This window comes from Melanostigma gelatinosum (genome assembly GCF_949748355.1).
Source record: "Melanostigma gelatinosum genome assembly, chromosome: 2".
Taxonomy (NCBI): Eukaryota; Metazoa; Chordata; class Actinopteri; order Perciformes; family Zoarcidae; genus Melanostigma; species Melanostigma gelatinosum.
Window position 1 is genome coordinate 6,585,083 of NC_136635.1, and position 23,171 is coordinate 6,608,253.

Sequence of the window (23,171 nt, forward strand, 5' to 3'; positions counted from 1 at the left end):
TGCTCTCCCCTCCTCTGCTCTCCCCTCCTCTCCTCTGCCCTCCTCTCCTGTGCTCTCCTCTCCTTTGCTCTCCTCTCCTGTGCTCTCCTCTCCTTTGCTCTCCCCTCCTGTGCTCTCCTCTGCCCTCCCCTCCTCTGCTCTCCCCTCCTCTCCTGTGCTCTCCTCTCCTTTGCTCTCCTCCCCTCTCCTCTCCTCTCCCCTCCTCTCCTCTGTTTCCGTTTCCGGTTGCGTGTGAGTGGTGGACGTGAGTGTGAGTGGTGGACGTGAGTGTGAGCGGCGCGGAGGTTTGATTCTTGTTTCACAGCTTTGGGATTTGTTCCTCTGTCTCTGCACATGATCAGGTGAGATATAAGCGGTGTATTTATCGGAAGAACGTGTGCTTAGTGGTGTTGTTTGGCGTTGTTCGGGAGGATGGCGTCCTCCGAGACGCCGCGCCCGTCAATCCGGCACGGAGTCCGGGTAGTTCCACCGGACAGCAGCGTGTCAGTAGAGGAGGTGCTGCTGGCTGTGGGAGAACAGGTGGGACATGACAAACTTTCTTTCGCGTCTCGGATGAATAAAGCTGTGGTTGTGTTTGTGGCGAGCGAGGCTTACGTCCACAAGCTGATAGAGAGCGGCGTGTTCATCAGGGACAGCTTCGTGCAGGTCTCTCCGCTCTCGGTGCCCTCTACGCGGATCACCGTGTCCGGTGTTCCGCCGTTTATACCGGACGAACTGTTAGGGAATGAGCTGCGCAGGTTTGGAAAGTTTGCCAGCGGATTTAGAACAGTTAATTTGGGGTGTAAGGACCCCAAGCTGAAGCACGTGCTGTCGCTTAGGCGGCAGGTCTTCATGTTCCTGGAGTCACCGACACAAACACTAGAGGTGTCCTTCAGGGTGAAACACGGGGAGGGTTCATACATGGTGTACGCGAGCTCGGGACAGTTCAAATGTTTTGAGTGTGGCGATGTAGGGCACAAACGCTTCGCGTGTCCGCACAAGCAGCGGAGAGGCGCGGAGGCGGAGCCTCCGACTGCTCCGGAGGCGGAGCCTCCGGCTGCTCCGGCGGCGGCTGCTCCGGAGGCGGAGCCTCCGGCTGCTCCGGCGGCGGCTGCTCCGGAGGCGGAGCCTCCGGCTGCCCCGGCGGCGGCCGCTTCGGCGGCGGCCGCTCCGGCACCGGACGTGGAGCCTCCGGCTGCGGCGGTACAGACCGCTCCTGCACCGGCTGAGGAGCCTCCGGCTGCGGCGGTGCCGGCCGCGCCGGGACCCGCTGGTGTGGCTGCGGCTGCCGCCGGTGGGGTCGGCGGCGTTTCTTCGTCTTCTGCTGATGACAGTCAGGGCCAGTCTTACAACCAGCAGGCTTCTGTGGTGGCGCAGAACCTCATTACATCTGGTACCGGAGCACCACCACCGTCTGTAGGAGTCTGTGAAGAGGCAGCTACAGGTTCTGCAGGTGGAGATCTCAGCACAGCCTTAGATGACGCACAGAGTGTAGGGTCTGTGTCCAACAGCCAGATGTCTTGTGAAGGAGAGGACATGGACGATGGGAGTGAAGCAGATCTTGCATCAAATTCTGGAACGTGCATTAAAAGCTCTGATCTGTATTCACTTAAGGAAATAAACTCGTTTTTGGAGGTCACTTTCAATAGAACTGTAAAAGTGAGTGAGTATTTCCCCGACACGGAGAAGTTCATCCGATCTGTTGGGGTGGTGCAGAGGAAGGTGGGTTTGGACCTTTTAGACGGGAAAAAGCGCTACCGCCTGAAGAAACACATCACAGCTGCGAAGAAAGAGAGGAAAAGTCAAAAGGGTCAAACTAAGACCGCTTAATATGATCATGTGCCACACGGGGTTTTCCACTTTCCACTGCTCACTTCTCATCTTGTCTTACCGCTTTCCATCCTCTGACCTTTCCATGCAGAGCTTTAATTTAGGGTCTTTAAACATCAATGGTGGGAGGGACGGGCATAAAAGAGCATTAATACAGGAGGTTGTAAATCAAAAAAGGTTGGACATCCTCTTTTTGCAAGAAACTCACACCATTCCATCAGATGAAGTAGACTGGGGTTTATGGTGGGAGGGCTCATGCACCTTGAGCCACGGAACCAATCTTAGTGCCGGGGTAGCCGTGCTGTTTAGAACAGCAGCTAATGCAACCGTCCTGTCGGTCACTGAGGTGGTGAAGGGTCGTTTGCTGATGGTGAGGGCAGAGATAGAGAGCTCGCGTTACTGCTTCGTCAACATATATGCACCGAATCAGGGGCCAGAGAGAGCACGCTTCTTCACTACGCTGCAAAACGAACTGCAGAGCTGCCTTCAGGAGCAGCTGATCATCGGAGGGGATTTTAACTGCACTTTAGACTTCACCATGGACCGAAATAGTGAGGAACCACACCCACAGTCAGCTCAGAGTCTCCACAACGTCATCTTACACTTAGATCTGTTGGACACTTGGAGAGTAAAACAGCCACTAAGCAGACAGTACACCTGGGTTAGAGTCAGAAATGACAGGATTAGTGCAGCCAGGCTGGACAGAGTTTACATCTCTCGCAGTCTCAGTTCCAGACTGAAGAGCAGCACAATCAGTCCAGTTGGGTTCAGCGATCACCACCTCGTCAGTCTAGGCTTGATAACCTCACCGGGTGAAAGGGTTAACTCCTACTGGCATTTTAACAATAAACTTTTACAGGACACCACTTTTTGTCAGAGCTTTGGGGTTCTTTGGCAGCAGTGGAAAACTGAAAAAGCTCGTTTCAGTTCTCTGAAGCAGTGGTGGGAGGTCGGAAAAGCACAGATTCGTGTGTTCTGCCAGCAGTACACCTCAAACGCCACCGCTAAAATCAAGTCTGCTGTCAAAGACCTTGAAGCCAACATAAAGATCATTGAGGAGGGCTTCCAGAGAGACCCAGATCCCGGTGTGGGCCAACTGCTGAAGGAGAGGAGGTTGGAGTTGAGCTCATTCCTGCAAGAGAGAGTGAAAGGAGCTCTGGTCAGGTCCCGTTTCCTTCAGTTGAAGGACATGGATGCCCCAAGTTCGTTCTTCTTCAACCTGGAGAGATCGGTGGCGCAGAGGAAGCGGATGACCTGCCTGAGGCTCCCGGGAGGCAGGATAACAACTGACCAGAGGGAGATGAGGACCTATGCCGTGGGCTTCTACGCTGCTCTTTTTGGGGAAGAGCCGTCCTGTATAGACAGCAGTAAGGAGCTCCTGGAGGGTCTTCCTCAGCTCAGTCCAGCAGAGAGGGCCACGCTGGACAGAGAGCTGACGCTGGAGGAGCTTTCAACTGCAGTGAACCAGATGGCTTCAGGAAAGACTCCGGGAATCGACGGCCTCTCCTCGGACTTCTTTAAGGCATTCTGGAACATCATCGGTGCTGACTTACACTCTGTTTTGATGGAATGTTTTAAAACAGGAACACTGCCTGTTTCGTGCCAGCGGGCAGTACTCTCCCTGCTGCCCAAGAAGGGCGACTTGGCCCTTCTGAAGAACTGGAGGCCAGTGGCCCTGCTTTGCACGGACTATAAGGTGCTTTCCAGAGCCTTGTCCAACAGACTAAGAGACTACCTGGAAGTGGTTGTAAATAGCGACCAAACGTACTGTATCCCAGACAGGACAGTTATGGACAATATCTTCCTCGTCCGTGATGTGCTTGATGTGTGTAAATGTCACGATGTAGATGTAGGTAGTGTCTCACTAGACCAGGAGAAGGCTTTTGACAGGGTGGGTCACACATATCTGTTTTCTGCACTTAGGGCTTTCGGGCTTGGTGATGGGTTTTTGGCTTGGGTGGGTTTGCTCTACAGTGGTGCTGAATGCATGGTCAAAATGGGAGCTGGCTTGAGTCGACCGATCCCTGTACGGAGAGGGATAAGGCAGGGTTGTCCTATCTCGGGGCAACTCTACAGCCTCGTTTTTGAGCCTCTGTTGTGCAGGCTGAGAAGTCGGCTCAGTGGTCTGTCACTGCCGGGGTCCTCTAGTCTTTGTAGTCCCCTCACTGTGTCTGCGTATGCTGATGACGTAAACATCTTCATCAGGGACCAGGGAGATGTTCGTTGTCTACAGGACACTTTGTCTCTTTATGAGAGGGCTTCATCTGCACGGGTGAACTGGGAAAAGTCTGAAGCCTTATTGGTGGGACAGTGGAGCCATCAGACAGTGCCTCATCTGCCTGGAGGTCTTCAGTGGGGAAAAGAAGGTCTAAAGGTGCTGGGTGTGTTTTTGGGCTCTGAGGATTTTGAGAAAAAGAACTGGGAGGGAGTTAAGGAGAAGGTGTGTGCTCGGTTCGCTAGGTGGGGATGGTTACTACCCCAGTTGTCATATAGGGGAAGGGTTCTGGTTGCTAATAACTTAGTTGCCTCGACTCTGTGGCACAGACTCATCGCTCTGACTCCACCTGGAGGCCTCATAGCAGAGATACAGAGGTCTGTCGTGGACTTCTTCTGGTCCGGCCGGCACTGGGTTCGTGCAGCAGCGCTCTATCTGCCTGTGGCAGAGGGGGGGCAGGGTCTCATCGACATCCAGTCCAGGATCGCCTCATTCAGACTCCGGACTGCACAGAGGCTGCTCTATGGCTGTGGCCCCAGCTGGATGGACACGGCTCGACTGCTGCTGAGGAGAGCTGGGCGGTTGGGTTATGACAAGCAGCTCTTTCTCCTACAACCTGAGGAAGTGGACTTGGCCGGGCTGACGCCGTTCTACAGCTCTGTTCTGCAGGCGTGGCAGATTTTTAACATTTCACGTAAAGCTGATGAGACTCCGGGCGCATGGCTGCTGGAGGAACCTCTGTTCTTTAACAGTTTCATCAGAACCCAAACGCTGCAGTCTGCCAGCCTGAGAACGCGTCTGAGAGAAGCCGGCTGCACTAAACTTGGACATTTGGTGAAGATGTCATCAACCGCAGCATCCATGGCCACCTTCAGGCAGAACACTAACATCACGTCTGTCAGGTTGACCAGCAGGATAGTGGAGGAGGTCTGTGCCGCCCTGCCACAACGCCTGAGAGCAGTTGCAGGAAACCGTACTCTGTCTGACCAATGGGATGAAGAGAGTGAGTACACCCCCCCACTCTGCTCGTTGCCCCAGCGGTGGGGGACTGGCAGGGGGGAGGTAACAAGCTGCTGACGTTCACAACCCCTCACCTGGACAAGTTTCAGGCAGCAGAGAAAAAAGCCATCTACGAAATCTGTGTAAAGGTTGTGAACCTCCGCTCTCTGGCAGGGTTGACAGAGTCGAGGTGGACCGGGTTCTTTGGCCCAGGTTCTTCCCCGAGAGGCAGCTGGAGGTGCATGTACAAGCTGCCCGTTGAAAAACGGACAGCTGACCTCCAGTGGAGGGTTGTACATGGAGCTATAGCCACCAACAGATACCGGGCACACCTGGATCCACAAATTGGGGAGGAGTGTGGGTTTTGCGGGCAGACTGAGACCCTGGAACATTTGTTTGTTCAGTGTCTGCGGCTCTCAGGGCTCTTTGAGCGGTTAAAAAGATGGTTTCAGGGTCTTGGACATGTTTTTTCTTTCATGTTGTTCATCTTCGGTCCAAAATACTGCTCCAAACAGAAGGCTGTCCACACAATGGTAAACTTTTTATCTGGTTCTGCCAAGTTGGCCATCTGGCTGACACGTAAGAATCGGGCGCGGGGTGCCGGTAGTGAGGATCCGGTGAAGGTTCTGGAGGGACTGTTGAAAGCCAGACTCAGGGTGGAACACACCTACTATCAGACAGTGGACGATTTACAGGCTTTCAGGGACAGATGGACTACTGGGAGCATTTTATGCTCAGTGGGTGCTGGTGGAGAGCTGGTGGTGAACTTCTGAACGTATTGTTTGTTGTAATTGATGGTTTATTTGTTCTTTGGTGCTTTATTTTTGGTTATTTGTTTTTATTTTATTGATTTTCTGATTATTATGTGATGTTTTAGAGTGTTTCTGGTTTCACTGTAACAGTGAAATAAAGAGATTTTAAAACCCAAACCCTCTCCTGTGCTCTCCTCTCCTGTGCTCTCCTCTCCTTTGCTCTCCCCTCCTGTGCTCTCCTCTGCCCTCCCCTCCTCTGCTCTCCCCTCCTCTCCTGTGCTCTCCTCTCCTGTGCTCTCCCCTCCTCTCCTCTGCCCTCCTCTCCTCTGCTCTCCCCTCCTCTGCTCTCCCCTCCTCTCCTCTGCCCTCCTCTCCTGTGCTCTCCTCTCCTTTGCTCTCCCCTCCTCTCCTGTGCTCTCCTCTCCTTTGCTCTCCCCTCCTGTGCTCTCCTCTCCTCTGCCCTCCCCTCCTCTGCTCTCCTCTCCTTTGCTCTCCCCTCCTCTGCCCTCCCCTCCTCTGCTCTCCCCTCCTCTCCTGTGCTCTCCTCTCCTCTCCTTTGCTCTCCCCTCCTCTCCTCTGCTCTCCCCTCCTCTGCCCTCCCCTCCTCTGCTCTGCCCTCCTCTCCTGTGCTCTCCTCTCCTTTGCTCTCCCCTCCTCTTCTGTGCTCTCCTCTGCTCTGCCCTCCTCTCCTGTGCTCTCCTCTCCTTTGCTCTCCCCTCCTCTTCTGTGCTCTCCTCTGCTCTGCCCTCCTCTCCTGTGCTCTCCTCTCCTTTGCTCTCCCCTCCTCTCCTCTGCCCTCCCCTCCTCTGCTCTCCCCTCCTCTCCTGTGCTCTCCTCTCCTTTGCTCTCCCCTCCTCTCCTGTGCTATCCTCTCCTCATATCTCCTGTGCTCTCCTCTCCCCTCCTCTCCTGTGCTCTCCTCTCCTTTGCTCTCCCCTCCTCTCCTGTGCGCTCCTCTCCTCTCCTCTAGCTCCGTTTGGTTCAAAAGAAGGCTGAAAGGAGAACTGAGGAGGCTCAGATCATTGCGAATCTGTGCTTTGATACGCTGCTGCCGTTTAGACATGAGCCTTTCCCGCCCTCTCCCCACTCTTTTTTATCCTTTTCATTTCTAGCCACAAAGCCCCAGTTTGAAATGCAAGTGTTGCGCACCCCTCCCCCCTCTATCACAAACTACTTTGGATTGCGGCGGGGACTCGACGTCGTTGTCAGCCTGCTGCAATTTCCTCGCTGCTTACATTATTCATGTGTGTGTGTGTGTGTGAGTCAGAAGAGGGAGTGAAAAAATTGAGGCTGCTGATGATGAGAATCACAGAGCTCCGAACCGGGTGGCTGAGTTGAAACTGACAAAATGATTTCCGGTTTCTGTTCAGGGGTAATTGATGACATCTATCACCATGGGCCGAAGCGCGAACGGAGTCTATGATGAGTGAAGCTACAGCTACAGCTGAGAAAGACTCTTTATAAATAACATACCTCAAGTACACACAGAACACAAGTAATGTGCAAAATAATCTGAAATACTGAAAGAAAAAGTTTATTTGTGAACACAGAAAGTCATTGAACAACACAATCTCAAGCAGAAACGCAGTTTTCATTCAATTCTCATGATGTCCGCTTCATCCAGAGCACTTGTGACGGAGCACACGGCTCTGAAGAAAGCAAGTAAGTGGACCTGGAGTTGGGAACTATTTCCAAGGTCCAGAATAAACAGTAATGCTCGACTTTTAAAAGAAGTCTGAACCGCGCTGTGGGTGAAATCACAACCGATCGGCACGCCAGATATTTAGGGGTCCAATCGTATCATCTCAATGGAATCGTCTACGATCTCTGAATTCACGTCAACCCTGGTGAACGTTGAGCAGCATATTTGCACCTTTGACCAACAGCGAGCCGTCTTGGCGGTGCTGACTTTTGGGGGAAAGAAGAAGCTTATTAGCTGATTGGCACGATGCACTTTTATTGAACTCTTCTGTTGAAGTAGAAAGTTCTCCGGAGAAGAAGGAACGGTTCGCAGACAAATACGAGACAGGAGTCGCTGGTACGAATGCTTCTCAAAAACGAACTGAAACGGCTGAGTGGGCAGTTAAGCAATAAACATCTGCTGAATGAAACTATGTACAACACACAGAACAAAACGCCACGGCACAGTACAGAGAGAGAGAAAGAACGAGCTACCGTGACCGAGTAGCGCGAGTAGCTCTCGGCTGGCGAGGGCGAGTGGTTCACCCGTTGGCCCTCCACGCAGTCACTGAAGCCTCTACAAGCTAATGTTTCACAAAGACATGCAGGTCCGTCGGGCTTTGACACTTGCTGGATGCGACCGGGGCTTTAAATGGCTAAATCTAGATTTGATTTCAATAAATAATCTACTACGTCACCGTATTTTGCCGAAGGAGGAAACACAATGGTGATCCTGTGGCCAACTGCTGAAAGTAATGCAACATGTATACTACTAATAATAATAATAATATTATTATTAATGTTATTATTATAACATGTACACTGTATATTTGCGGTATTGCAGTAATATTACTGAGGTGACATTCACGCAAAAAAAATAAAAAAAATAAGTGATTTTTGCACACAACATGTTAGTCTGGAGCTCCAGACCCATCGGAACTCTCAATGAACTTCAGCGGCTCCTGAGACTGCATACAAACCAGTAGCGTGACAGTTTGAACTGCACCTCGAGTTGGCTTGAGTTTTATCGAAAGTAAGAAGCATTTTTTTTATAGCCGATTCAGAAGATCATGTCTAAGAAGTGCTAAAGGACGGGTGTGTAGGACTTAGTGTTAGTTCTACTTCTGGAGTATTTACAAAGAGCCCACGGTTCAGATACGGCACATTCAAAAACTGGAGGTGCACCTGTTCATCACATCTCGAGAGCTCATTTCATCCCTAATGTTTACCGTTTATACACTCAACCACCTCTTCATGTTCAGAACAGGAAAACTCAACAAATCTTTTATCTTCTCCCTCTTTTCATTGGCAAAGAAGAGCTCAGTACCAAATATCTACACGTCTTTGTATTACAATGTGTTGCGTCTTTAAATGTCAATCTCTGAGTTATTTATGACTTGTTGCTTAAATGTGTGAAAAGCAAAACTCAGTTTTTTTTCTTGATGATTAGATTTGATAAATTATACTGCAGCCCTAACCCTACCTTGTATGAGAGAAACAATATGAATGAGCAGCAACGGGTTGTGTTCATTTCATGGCGCGCTGCAGAATGGACGCTGGCTTGTGAGTGGCTGCTGGTGCTCCAGCCTGCTGAGGCCTCGTATTACTGTTTCTATGTTTGTTGATCTGCAGCAGCGAGCGCTGGGAGAAGGGCTGCAGACGGAGCGGCCCAAAGCCGGACTCCCACAGGAGCCTTCCACGCTCCGCTAACTAAAACAATGCGGCCCCGAGCTTCAACCGGCACACTGCTGTACCACCACAGTTCACAGAGCCGTGTGTTAGAAAGAATGAAATAATGATGGGCATGATCACAGCTGGGCACAGTGCAGAGAGGAGTGTAATGATAAAAATGTTTTAACATGTCCTCATCATATTTTCTGTGAGATATGTTGCTGTTAGAAAGTTCATTTGTCTGGATGTCTGAACACATTGACCTATTTGGTCGAGTACAAAGGTCACTTTTCTATCGCAAATCAGCCCTGCGTAGGTATTGGCGCTCTCTACAACGTTTGTTGTCATTCTTGTTCAGGACGGGCAGCTGCAGTGTTCTTTCTGCAATCAACTGCTTCTTGTTAGACTAAACATTTCTGCCTTAGTCTCCTGTCTGTTATCTGTCTCCTCTGTGCCGGCCGGTATGAATACCTTGTTTTTATTCTGCGTCTCTAGAGCATTCTCACAGTTCACTGCAATACGTGGTTGTGTTTTGTGTTCTCTGTTTGCAAACATTAAATTGACTTTTTGAAACTTTGATCATTCATCAAGACTCTGTTTTATGTTAAACACTTTGGATAAAACCAATTTCACTCCTGAACTTTTGAAGGAAATATTCCACAACAGGAGACAGAGGACCGGCGAGGATTCAGTGCTTTGATGTCTTGTTTTTGTCTGATCCCGCTCTACTGGGTCACACTGGGCTCCGTCGAGCTCTTGCCACTCTTCTTACGTTTCTTCTTGACCCGGTACACGTGGAAGGTTTTGTTCTGGAATGTTCTGGTGAACAGAGCGCCGTAAGCCGCCGCCGCCTCCTCCGTCTTGATGGCCTCGCAAAATCGAGGGTGGGAGGCGGGGACGAGGTCCGGGTCGTTCTCTCCCGGTCCGTCCATGATCTGATGGAACACAGCAGGAGGGTGTGAGTGAGAGAAGGTTAGCACCGAGGTGTGTTCCTAAAGGGGACATGTGATCATCAATACATCATCTACACACAGGTAGTCGTAAATAAACAGACCGACAGCCTCTCACAGGCTCGAATGTCGTCTCTCATTGGTTTATCGTTGGCTCAAGATGTGGATAGCACATATGGTGGTATCACCATATACTAAATACCGACACTAGAACGTGGAGTTAAAACACTGCAGACCACTGATTGGTCAGAGCGAATCGTCACGGAACATCCTGCACAAACCCGTAATTTTTAAATAGCCGAGCAGCGATCAGTAGCGACCACACACTTTGTATTCACTCCACCCAGGTTGTTGTAACTTAAAGCAACTCCAGTGTCTGTGTAGTCCCTAAGCATCCGTGTGCTGTGACTACATGCACTGTAAGCCATAACTGACACGTGAATGTCAATTGACGCTGTCATGGCGCTCTGCAGGCATCAGATGAGATATTTCAGCAACATCTTTGTGAAGAAACCCACGAATCTAAATGATGAAGGTGCTGGTGCTGCTATAAAGAGGATACGATTACAGTGTTGAGATGATGGAGATGTAAGTTAGATGACGTTTGTCATTTCAACCGAGAGACAGCAATATTATTAATTAATAAAAAGAAAAAGTATAAATAAAATATTATTATTATTATTATTATTATATCATATCAATGTATTCCTTTTCGCTCTCTCCAAACAGTTGCTGCAGCTGCAGAAAAAAACAGCTTTGGTTGGATTATTTAAAACAATATCTATACTTCTAACGTCAGCTCTCAGTGCATCGGGCCTTTAGCTTTCACAGATACATGCTGCCAATAATGATGTGATTATTGAATTGGTTTTCTATATAAATACCAAAGAGTTCATAGTTTTTTTAAACGGTAAATTTTCTGAATGAAGGATCTGGTTCACCAGAAAGAAAGAAAAAACACAGACAGAAAGAAAAAACACAGACAGACAGACAGACAGACAGACACAGATAAATAAAATAGAAAGAGAAAAAAAAGAAAGAAAAACAAATAAACATGAGAGAAAGAAAACAAAGGAAGGTGAGAGTGAGGACAGGCAGATGTGAACCCAGCGTTCCTTCAATAAAGCTGTCAGATGTTGTGTGTGCTGTCTGACATTTACACACACACACACTCTGTTTTTCATGTGTCAAAAACACCACACTGAGCCAGCCAAACGGAAGCTTGTCTCCCCTCTGATAATCTAAATAGCCAGGGGGGGGACGACAGCAACAGAGTGAGAGACAGTGAGGTGCAGATGGGAAGTGAGACTATTGATCTCGGAGAGCTTTCACCCAGACGCAGAAGTTGGCAAATGCGTTCAAACACACACGATGAGTCACGTTAGATAAATGCCACCCACATGTCCGTTGGCCAGGTCCAGCAGGTCCCTCAGTCTGCAGCCTCGGCTGTGCCTCTGCTCGTAACAGATGCTGTTCTCCAGCACCACGTAGTCGGCCCCGATGGCCCTCAGGGTGTCGTGGACCTCCTCTGGGGACCGGCGAGCGTACACCTGATACACCTGCTTACACACACACACACACACACACACACACACACACACACACACACACACACACACACACACACACACACACACACACACACACACACACACACACACACACACACACACACACACACACACACACACACACACACACACACACATAATGGGTTTTATCTTGGTTCGTGTGGATATTTGATTGCCCCCCCCTAAAGATCATCTGGTGTAATAATGGAACAGAAGAAATAAAGTGTGTCACACAACAACAGATTTAAATAGAAGATGAAGAACTGGATTGTTTATCGGAAAGAAAAGTCCGCCCGGGAGCAGAGTTCCAATTGGTTTCTGGTTTAAATGAGGGCTGGAACATCAGAGTGACAAAAACAAGTTGCAAGTTTCATGTTTAAAATCCCCACAAAGGAGCGGACTGAAACCGCTTCTTTCTGCTGACAATCCCACAAATGTAGAGGTTAGAGTCACGCGACCCGTCAGTGACGATGATTCAAAGGTGTCCGAGATGCCAGTTCAGTGTTCACCAGCCTAAACTGCTGACGGGCCAACTCCCAAAAGGACTGCACGACTTTTGCAGCCGCTAAACCTCTCAAAGCACACACAAAGGGTGAAATGTTCCCCTAACTGTGCTGCCGAGCAAATAGCATCTCGGTGCTGCTCTATTAGGAAAATCCGTTGCCTCTTTCAGAGTGAACCAGTCGCCTGTGTTTGAGACACGCTTTGACAAAGACTACACAGAAAAATAAAGCATAAAACCACCATTATCCTTCACAACCCAGAAAACACTGCATTCTCTGAACACACCCCCTCTTTTCTGTTTCGGACACCCTGTACAGGAAGCTTTATCAAAGGGCGTGCTACAGTTTGAACACAAATAAACCTTTTCCACCGTTGCTCCCCAATTTAGAATGTGTGCCTGCAGGGTATGTGAATTCATTCAGACAGGAGAAACACTTCTTTGTCCACTAATGAATTATGTTGTTCTGACACACAAAGTAAGCCCCAGATAGGAACTGGAAACATCATTAAGGTTCTTACAAATGTTAGAAGATGCATTCACACAGTTTTTTTTCTACCTCAATATCACACACACACACACACACACGGAGGCCAGAAGGCCTGCACCAGTGTCGTGGACTCTTAATGAGCTCCACGCTAAGCTCGGGCCTCGCCTGTGGCTCAGCTCGGCTGACTTCCAGCTGGGAGGCAAAACATAGGTTGAGCTACCCGAGAGATGACCCACACATTACTGCCTGTTCATGAACCGCACGCACGCACACACACACACACACACACACACACACACACACACACACACACACACACACACACACACACACACACACACACACACACACACACACACACACACACACACACACACACACACACACACACACACAAAGTCTATATCCGAGTTATTAAAGATATTGTCTCGATATTGCTCGACAAAGGGAAGAAGAAACCTACGAAGCAACGAGAATTAACACCAACAAATGAATCAAATGATTTATGCCATTTTAACAAATAATTGAATGTGTAAAATGAACAGAATAAAAACTCACATATTTAGTTTGTCATGAAAAGTGTTTTTTTTCCATCAATGACAGTGAGAACCCTTTCCTGTCCACATGAGCAGAAAATAAAAGCGATGCTCTCCACAGTGCGTCTCACACACTGAGATGCACATCCATCCCTCCTGCACTGCAGCACAGCGCTTCCATCTCCACTCCCCCCACCTTATTCAGTGCGACTCAATGGATGCACATTGTGCTCAGTGCGTGATTCATACATTCACCCCCCCCCCCCCCCCCCCCCCCCCATCTACAGACAGGTCCCCTAGTCTCTGGCACTAAGGACGCTGACACGGAGCTGAGAGAGATGAACGTGTGGTAACTAATGCCAATGTTCCTATGAACGCCCACCTGGACGGCAAAACAAAGCTGCATTCATGTGAGCTTCTACCTCCAAAGAGGAGACCAGGGAGGATGAGCCTCTACAGAAACCCGTCTCGAGAGAGAGACTGAGCTATTCTTAATGAAGTACGGAGCATATGGGTCACACGTGTTCCTACATCTTTGCGTTTCCTTTTTTTGAGAGCGGATTTAAACACTCGTGGGTCCAGCAAAAGGAAATCAGTCTGCATGTATCTATAAATGAATACGAGCGACTCTTACGCCGTGTTCACGGCGAAGGAGAAGAGAATTCCTCAATCATGGCTGAAATAACCACTGTTGCTGCTTTGTACATGTTAAAGAGTTCCTCTTGAACACCCGGGTTCACAATGTCATCCGGTGAATTGTACAGAGCCGTATGCACGTATTCATAATGTAATTCACAGTAGTAGAGACTTCTTAGTTCCACGGTGTTGTTAACAAGAACACTGAGGACCAAATAAATCCCCCTGATTTGCTAAACTAAAGAATGAAAATGTCCTTATGAACATGAAGAATAGAGTTGTTGCAGGACTTCTTGTTTGGCGCCTTCGCTGGCTACAAACAAAACAACAAAAAAGAGAGAGAAAGAGAAGTGGCGAGTGCTGCTGTTCAGTTGCGTTTTGCAGCACAAAGTGACATGGAGAGGCAGCAGACAGTAGCTGCAACAAAGTCAATAGAAAGAACGGAGACAAAACAAGAAACTCCGCTGTGGGCGCCTCACATTGAGCTGGAGACGGAGTACATCGGCTTGAGCTGAAAATGTTTCAATTTCAGTGGACATTTGTGGGGTTTTTTCTTTTCCCGGGCTTCACTGTCACCATGAATTTAGAGACGGGAAGCAGGAAGGAGAGGGTCTGGAGGAAGAATAAATGGAAACCATGGCAACTTCGGCAGTCCGGGGCTGTCACGCATCAGTCGTCAGCTGGTCTCGAACATTGAAGGCTCGAGGACACGAGGTTGCAGCCAAAAGACAGAAACACGACTCGGGGTCAAAAACGAGCAAAGGAATCCCCACCACGCTCTCCTCCTCTTCCACCACGGTCACGGAGCCAAATGAATGGGTCCTGTGAACACCAACCGTCAACCTTTGGCGTCACGAAACTATTAGCAATTTATTTTTTCCTCTCTGAGTGATTCTTACAGCATCTGTTGGCTCTAGTCTGTGTGAAAGGCTTGTCCTTCAGTTCATTCTACAAATGTGACGCCAGACATTGGAAAACTTCAATTAAAGGTTTGAATGGAAGGGAAAAAAAGCCGCCAGACCGTGTTACACCCGACCATGTCGATATGCTGACGCTTCTCAAGAACAAGCGGGCAGAATTCTGCACAGATATCTTCTCACGTCTTTCTTGTTGCAGCGTCACATTTAGTTGTTTCTGAGTGCCTCTCTTATAAACATGCTTTACATGTGTTTAACATGTCGAGGCCTCGACATCTTTATATGCTTCCTAGACTTCACGATGCTGTTCGATAATATGCAATCTGTATGCATGCATTTGGTATTGTTTGGTACAAACAAAAGTTTTTGTACTTTTTTTGCAGGCCACCAAATACCTAAAATGTAATATCGGTCCGGGAAAACAAAAAATCAGGTTTTATCAGCGTGTTTCTGGAACAACCATGGCATCACACAACCACAGAGCGTAAAGCTGACAGTAACTATGAACTGACAACCATCTATTTACCTCAGAAGTTGAAATTCTCCATTTACTGTGTCTGCGTTATCTTGCTGCCCCTCTGGTAGTTTGCCCCCCCCCCCCCCCACCGTGTGTGTGTGTTTGACAGTGTAGGGCGCTCTACAGTACCTGCTTGGTCCTCTCCCGCAGGTCTTTATCTTCATAATGGGGGTGGTTGGTGAGAACTCTGCCTGTGCACAGCTTGATGCCGGCCAGCAGCTGCATGCTGCCTGCAAATACTGCCCTCTGAGGGGTCTTTGTGCTGTGGACAAACGAGAGAGGACACATCATTCACCGCTATAATTATGTACATAATACATACCGTAAGACGTCCTTTGATGAACCACAGGATGTTTCAGGGCTTTGTGAGTGAGGTTAAAACAAGACGAGAGAGAAAAAGAAGAAGAAAGAAAAAAAACATCTCCCACAGAGAGATGTTTGAAGGAGTTGGAAAAAGTATGAAGGTGCATCCAGTCATCGAAAATACGTTTGGTTGAATTTTGCTCTAGTTTATTTTTCCAGCTTTATTACTCCACATTATGTAGCTTCCTGCATTCACAGCTATAATTGTCACCTACTGATGGCATTTAAAGGTTTCTATCAGAGATGTGGCTTCAAGGACAGCTCTCGATATTGAGACCACTTATAAAAGCATTCTTTGTTGAACAAATTGAACCCTAACGAGACGACAAAAGCTACGCAGTTAGAGAGGCACGAGAGCAAACCTTGAGAGGCTTCAGCGTGTTAACCTGGTGGTCATCTTTAACCCTGTTTCAGTCATGAAACTATAAACTAGATCAAAACAAGGTTAAGAGTCTACAGCCGCGCAAACAGCCGTGCTAGTATCAAAAAAGGAGGATCACCAAAGCTTTTAAAAATCAATGTGGAGACAGTTTACTCAAAAGCAGAAATGTCAACCTCATGGTGGTACTACAGACAACGCCAGGGGACGTCACCAATGACATTAGAACACATTGTCTGGGAACCACAGATGTCCCAACAGAATTTTGTGCCAATCCTCCGAGCAGTTATGGAGATATTTCACAGGATATGTGAAACCTCGACGCTCTGGTGGAAGAATGCTTCCTCTGGGCACTATGAAGATATCGGTATCGAATGTCACAACATTCCATCCAATAGTTTTTGAGATATGGCACCAAAAACCGCAAAAAACATGTCGCCCTCATGGTGACGCTAGAACAGTCAGGGCGATCACCCAAATCACGAGGATTCATCCTCAGGGGACCATGCATGTCTGTACGGAACGTCCCGACAATCTATCCAATAGTTGTTGAGCTTCTTCCATCTGGTGGACCAGCCAACAGACTGACATGGTAAAAAAAAACAAATCCACTGCGTCCAAAACCACTTCGTCACCATCGTCCTATGTAGAGGACTATAAAATGTCAGATTACAAAGATAAAAACAAGATAATACAAGATTTACCTGGACCATTCCGTTCAACCGGCACGCATTCAAATTGATGAGCCATGCAGCAGGTCCCTGAATGAACTCCCCCGGCGGACTCGTGATGACAAATTGCTCTCTGTTTTTATTACGCGTCATGTGGGGAAGCTGGTAGTGGACCAAGCTGGCTTGTGAACATCATGCCATAAGACAGCTCTTTGTGTGATTATAGAGTTGGTTGTGTGAGGGTTAGAATGCAGCGCATTGACAACATGGCCCCATATCTATTAAATAGGAGTTTCGTCTCTATGAGGCTGGCTTGAGACGACCACATTTGTTTGCATTTGAGGCCCTTCTGTTGTCAAGCGCCAAGTTGGAAAAAAATCGGAGTTTCGCAGTTGTAATTACGGCACGAACGGCAATTAAAAACTGTAAACTGGTAATCATGTGAGCTCTGATATGACAAGAACGTGGCACAAGCCTTAATAAGCCTTCCGACTAGGATTCTAAAAACTGCCAACAAGACACGCTTTAAAAAATAATAAAACGGTTTAGACCCAAACAATATTCACTTTGTAACGCATCACATCCAGCAAACTGGCATTCAGAAACGAGTTGAATTTTTTACACGTTAACACTCAAACTTACAGATAATGAGGAAGAGGAGGCTTCACTTCAAACCCCGATTGGAAGTGGCACAACAACACGCACGTCATTATAGAGAGAAAGAGCCTGGTTGTAGTCCAGCCGTACACATCGTATGATGTGTGCGGCACAAGAATGACTCGCCACAAGCCTTGTGTGTGTGAAATGCAGCTGTTCTGCTCGAGTGGATGTGCACATATAGGGTAGGGTAGTTGAAGTCAAATATTTATCTTTTTTTTTTGCGTGCTCTCGGGCGGATGCGTGGGTTGACGTCTTGCCCTCCTGACCTGTAGTTGAAGTGGGTCATTTCCATTTCTGTCCGTCTTCTCTCCGCCAGCGTGTCAATGGAAGTGTGTGAATTGAATCGCCCACTGCATCCCGGGGAGCGGCTTCCGTTCCCCTCCGATGTTGATTTACATTTTTTATATTCTGGTATGTAAATGCCACAGGGCACTGGCATGCTCCCCACTGACATTATACAAATGATAGAGGAACATGAATCGAGTACGGGGGGTGGAGAGGGGGACTCACTGTGGTGCCCTAGTGCGGATACTGGCTTGTTTGTATTTTACTCTGTGCGCGTGGGTCAGTGTTTACAGGTTCGTGCACTTGTGCTTTCAAAGTGTTCATTAGCACCTGCTGCTGTGCTTGAGAAAGCACCAAAGGAACATGAAATAAAAAGGGTAGAAAGAGAGCAGAGAGCAAAGACCTGAGGATGCTTTTAAGATACGATGCAACACCGGCAGTCAATTATTAATAGTCACAGTAACAGAAAACATGACAACGCGTCAAAAAATAAGTACTTTCAGCGCTCCAAATAATGCAAAATAAATCATGCCTCCTTGAATTATTGTAAATACTAAAATAAACTAAAATACTCAAAACATTTCCAGATGTCACAAGACAAAAGCTGCAGCAACACTGGGAATGGTTCTGGCAGAAAGCGATTTAAAGAAGAACATTATGGGGGGGGGGGGAAGAGAGGTGCTGCAGTAATGACAGTGATGTGTTTAATGAACATTAAAGCATCTTAACATTTTCTAGTCGACCTCTCCTAAATCAATGAATGAACCTGAAAATGTGTCAACCTCGACAATATGAACAAATCCCCCTGCTTTTACAAACTGTTCAACATAATGACTGCATGCACTCATATGATGCCGCTATTTGTGACTGCGAGTGCTCTTTTAAGATGCATGCCGGCATTTGCCTTCAGAGCAGGTAAACTTTTCGCCTGCAGTCACTTCAGGACTAAAACGACTCTTCGTCCTCTTCTCTCTGTTGTTGTCTGACAAAGTGTTGAAACTTGTAATGAAACGCATTCACAGGCAGAATGGCCATCGACGCCCACCTCATTTTACATTTCCTGTGATGGTTCAGCTAACAGTGTGACATCAATGAACACGACTTGAACCATTCCAACCATTCAGAATAACTGAAGATGCCTGTGTGTGTGTGTGTGTGTGTGCAGGGTCTGTGGTGTAACATGTCTGAGAAGCTGCGTAACTTTTCTGATCATTATTTTAGTTACTTCTACTTGCAAAGAGTTGAGCACTCTAAACACACAGACACACATAGAGTTAAGTAGTACTGAGAGGAAAATACGAGGACGACTAACAGTGAGATTGAAGAAATGATTGGAAGAGTTCTTCTATTTCTAAAATGTGTAATTTCTACTGACGTCTCACTGCTGATTGAGAGGTGTGTATAGTTCAATCACTCCTGCTGACTCTCTCTCTCACTGAACTTCCTCCAGATGAGTTAGAATGCCATGGAAGACGGACACACACACACACACACAATTCAAGGATGAGGCCAAATGCTGCGAATTTAGACAATTTAAAGACGCGACAGAGAGCCGCATGACAGGAAGACAATTAAGGGAGCAGGAGAGCGAGCAGAGGATGTTAGAAATGGCGAGGAAAAAAATGGATTTGTACAGAAGGATTGATGTGGAGATGAATAGTGGGACATGCTTCCCAAGAATGGATAAAGTAATTTGTTTTAATTACACAGACAAATGGACACTACGAGACAGATCTACAGAACGAGTCTGAGCGAGCGAGAGAGAGCGAGAGAGAGACAGAGAGAGAGAGAGAGACAGAGAGAGAGATAGAGAGAGAGCGACAGAGAGAGAGAGACAGAGAGACAGAGAGAGAGAGAGAGACAGAGAGAGAGATAGAGAGCGAGAGAGAGACAGAGAGAGAGAGACAGAGAGAGAGAGACAGAGAGAGAGAGAGAGCGAGAGAGAGATAGAGCGAGATAGAGAGCGAGAGAGAGACAGAGAGAGAGAGACAGAGAGAGAGAGAGAGAGAGACAGAGATACAGAGAGAGATAGAGAGCGAGAGAGACAGAGAGAGAGATAGAGAGCGAGAAAGAGACAGAGAGAGAGAGACAGAGAGATAGAGAGTGAGAGAGATAGAGAGCGAGAGAGAGACAGAGAGAGAGACAGAGAGAGAGACAGAGAGAGAGAGAGAGCGAGAGAGAGAGAGAGAGAGAGAGAGAGAGAGAGAGAGAGAGACTCTATTTGCACTGGACTTGAATAATGGAGGGAGCTCATGTGAGTAAGGAGCTTAACCTTTATCCAGACAGGATGCAGAATGCAGGCTGCCCTTCACCAGAACAATGACAGCACTGGTCATTTGCACAAACAATCAAAGTCAGCATTGTTTATGGCTTTTTAATGAAGGCCGTCCTCTCTCAGTGAGGGAGGGAGAGCAGAACTAGAGTGATTTTACAAAAAAACAATAATAGTTTGGACACCTGCTAGAATGCTGAGGCTACTGTCACAAGAGCTGATACGACTATAGCTAGCTAGCCACACAGTTCACTGATGTTACACGCACACAAACCCTGGACCAATCATTGCTCAGGACCAGGCGGAAATCTCTGATTCGGTAAAGTAGAGCCAATGCAGAAGTGCCATTCTTTAAAATGGCCAGCAGGGGGCGACTCCTCCGGTTGCAAAAATAAGTCAGATTGTATAGAAGTCTATGAGAAAAGGACTCTACTTCTCACTTGATTTATTCCCTCAGTAAACATTGTAAACATGAGTTTATGGTCTCAATCTCTAGTTTCAAGTCTTCTTCAATACAGCATGATGTTCATTTAGTAAACGATGGTCCTAAAGCAGGGTATGCTTTAGGGCGGGGCTACTTTGTGATTGACAGGTCGCTACCACGCCGTTGTCCAGTCTGGGAGTTGTGCGTTTTTGTCTTAGAACTTTAACCCTTTCATCGTGTGTTTTTCAGACCTTGAAAGTTAATTCTATATATAATTCTAACTCCTATAATGTCTTATTCAGCGTGCGGTTGTATTTAGCTCCATCCTCTTGTGTCACTTCTGGTTGCAAAAAGCCGAGATTGCAACGAGCATAATGTCGAACTCGAGGCTACGAAACGGGAGTCCATGAACCAATGGGTGACATCATGGTGACTACGGCCACTTCTTGTATACAGTCAATGCATGGACACATCCACTACCAAAAAAAACAACGTTTTTGTGAACGATAAATAAAAGAATAAAACTAATTCTATTTTAACTTAAAAACTGATTGGTGGTCAAAAACCAACTCATTGGAGGATATAAGGGAAATGGGGTCACTCTTTCACACACTGGGTAACGCTTGGCGTCACTTAGGTTTCGGCAACCAAACTACTCGGTGAGTCACTTAAATATGCTGACTCTTTCATTTGAGGCTGTTCCCTCTCTGAGCGGCGGGATGAGCCTCCTGCATTTGCAGCAAAACTGCTGGCAAAGCTCTCATTAATAATTTCCACCGCAGCCTTCATAATTCTCGACCACAGACGGTATATCTCCACCCTTAAGAGGAGCTACATTTCTTTTTGGGGCTTCAGAGTCAGATATCATGAGCCAATGAATGCCCAACACATCTTACAAATACCCTGCGATTGTGACGTTCAAACGTTCAAAATGCAATAAGAGCCCCCCCCCCACTCGTGGCTCTCATCTGCGCTGTGAAATGAGACGTGAGCTTTGTTCGCCCACTGCAGCTCCAGCCTGCAGCGCTCTGCAGTGAAACAACTGTGCTCATCTGTGAGCTGTTTACATTGAACATGTGCCTGAGCTTTAGCTGCTCCTCTCCACGCTGCAGTGCACCTGTAACACTTTGACCGCCTTGAACTCCTCCATCAAGTTGATAGGGACCAGGAGCAGAGCGGGGGGGGGGGGGGGGGGTGGCAGTGCTAATCGGCACTTCTTGATTTCTATTCATGAGCCCTCGTCAATAAGACGCCGCTCCGCTTTAGCACAAGTGTGCACATCTGAAGAAGTAAAATAGGTGGCGATATATATTGAGGACGGGAGCGACATCAGTGCCTTTAAAAAGTGCACACTCACGACTACAACTCAGGAGTTGGAGGCAGTTGAACGGCCAGGCATTGCTATTGATTTATCGAGCTTCCGTTTAGAAGGTCCCTTCTAAGCCTGCAGCTTGGGCTGTTGCTGCTGTTATCAAGTGGAAACTTGTGAATGATTGGCTGTGCAAAAGCACAACTGAACCTCCGCCGGTTGCTGTCGCGTTCAACTGCGGCGCAGTTCCTCAAAACCTGTGACGTCCGGGGGTCATGACTGATTGCTCTGATAATCCCCTCATCGACCTGTTAACACACATATGTCAATGCCCACGAGGACATATTGCCTCTGACCTTATTCAAATCTCATCGCTAAATCAATCTTAAACAAATATCTATATCCTTTTCCTAATCCTGAGTTTGGATACTCTCTTTTTTATCCTTGTCCAACAACACAGATAAAGATCTCCCTGCATCTGTGTTGTTCTTCTGGTTTCACGTGAAACCTCTCTCTGCAACCTTTAGTCATACATGAGTCAGACATGGAACAACATCCCCCTGCAGCTAGAATTACCACGACGAGTCGCTGACAGCTTTAAGCGTGAAAGTCCGGCCCGCATGTATGTACCGTCTTCTACATGCATCTATATTTCTTTCTGCCCCTCGTTACGCCACGGCTTGAGAATCCCCCACGATGAGTCGTCAGCTGGAGAACACGCCGTAACATTGAACCCCCTTCTCCGTCTTAACACTTTCATCTGGAATGTAATTAGAGCAGCGGCAAGAGGCTTAGCGCTCAGCCCCGACCAAGGTAACTGTAGGCAGCCCCTAATCCCTCGTAGCCTAATGGGATTAGCTCCGGAGGGGAAGGGAACCCATGTCACACGCACAAATACATTTAAAAAAACAGCACCTCCTCCTCGAGCTCGCTGTCCATCTCTCTCTGAGCCATTCCACTATCTGTCTGACAGGATTAGACTGAAATTAGCCATTTTCTTTCAAAGAAAAAACCCACATCTGGTCCACTCAGTGTCATCGTCCTGACGATGATCGGATGGAAATAATGAGCTTGGAGTGAGGACAGTGTAGAAGACCTGAATCTAAACTGGGTCTAATTGTTGCACAATCCTGCGTTTCAATTATCGTCTCATTTCAATGGGGACTTATGGCCAATCTAAAACATTCAGAAACAGTCACACTTTGAAGATTTCTTCCCCTGAAAAGTTTTAAAAGATTCACTTTTCAGTAAAAAAAAAAAAACGAGCAACGTTACAAAACCATTTGTGCTCATTGAGTAAAAACATAGTAGTAAGTTAAATTCATTATCAACACAAAGAAACACATTCACCACGTGTTCCATGACGTGAATCTCCCTCCAACACCGGACAGCACAGGAACCGGAGGACTCTTCTGCTCACTGAGGCTCAGAATCAAATCTTTTCCAGGTATCTGTGCCTTCATGTTTGATTGGCCTTTCATACACACCAACGTTTTGTGCACTACACTTCAGTTCAACCAGCAGTGATCCTAAAGAGGCAGCCACTGCTTCACTGCCGAGTCA

General features: G+C 47.6%; 1 protein-coding gene across 2 annotated transcripts in view; it reads right to left on the reverse strand.

Moving 5' to 3' along the window:
- Nucleotides 1-7,325: 7,325 nt before the first annotated feature.
- dpy19l3 (dpy-19 like C-mannosyltransferase 3) overlaps nucleotides 7,326-23,171 on the reverse strand; it is a gene marked incomplete at its 5' end in the record, with an annotated part of 48,992 nt that continues 33,146 nt past the window's right edge. For both annotated transcript variants that reach the window (XM_079287036.1, XM_079287035.1), the window contains 3 exons: nucleotides 7,326-10,061; nucleotides 11,477-11,635; nucleotides 15,375-15,507. In XM_079287036.1, the coding sequence (XP_079143162.1) occupies nucleotides 9,852-10,061; nucleotides 11,477-11,635; nucleotides 15,375-15,507 (502 nt within the window). In that variant the 3' untranslated portion in view covers nucleotides 7,326-9,851. The remainder of the gene's footprint in view (nucleotides 10,062-11,476; nucleotides 11,636-15,374; nucleotides 15,508-23,171) is intronic.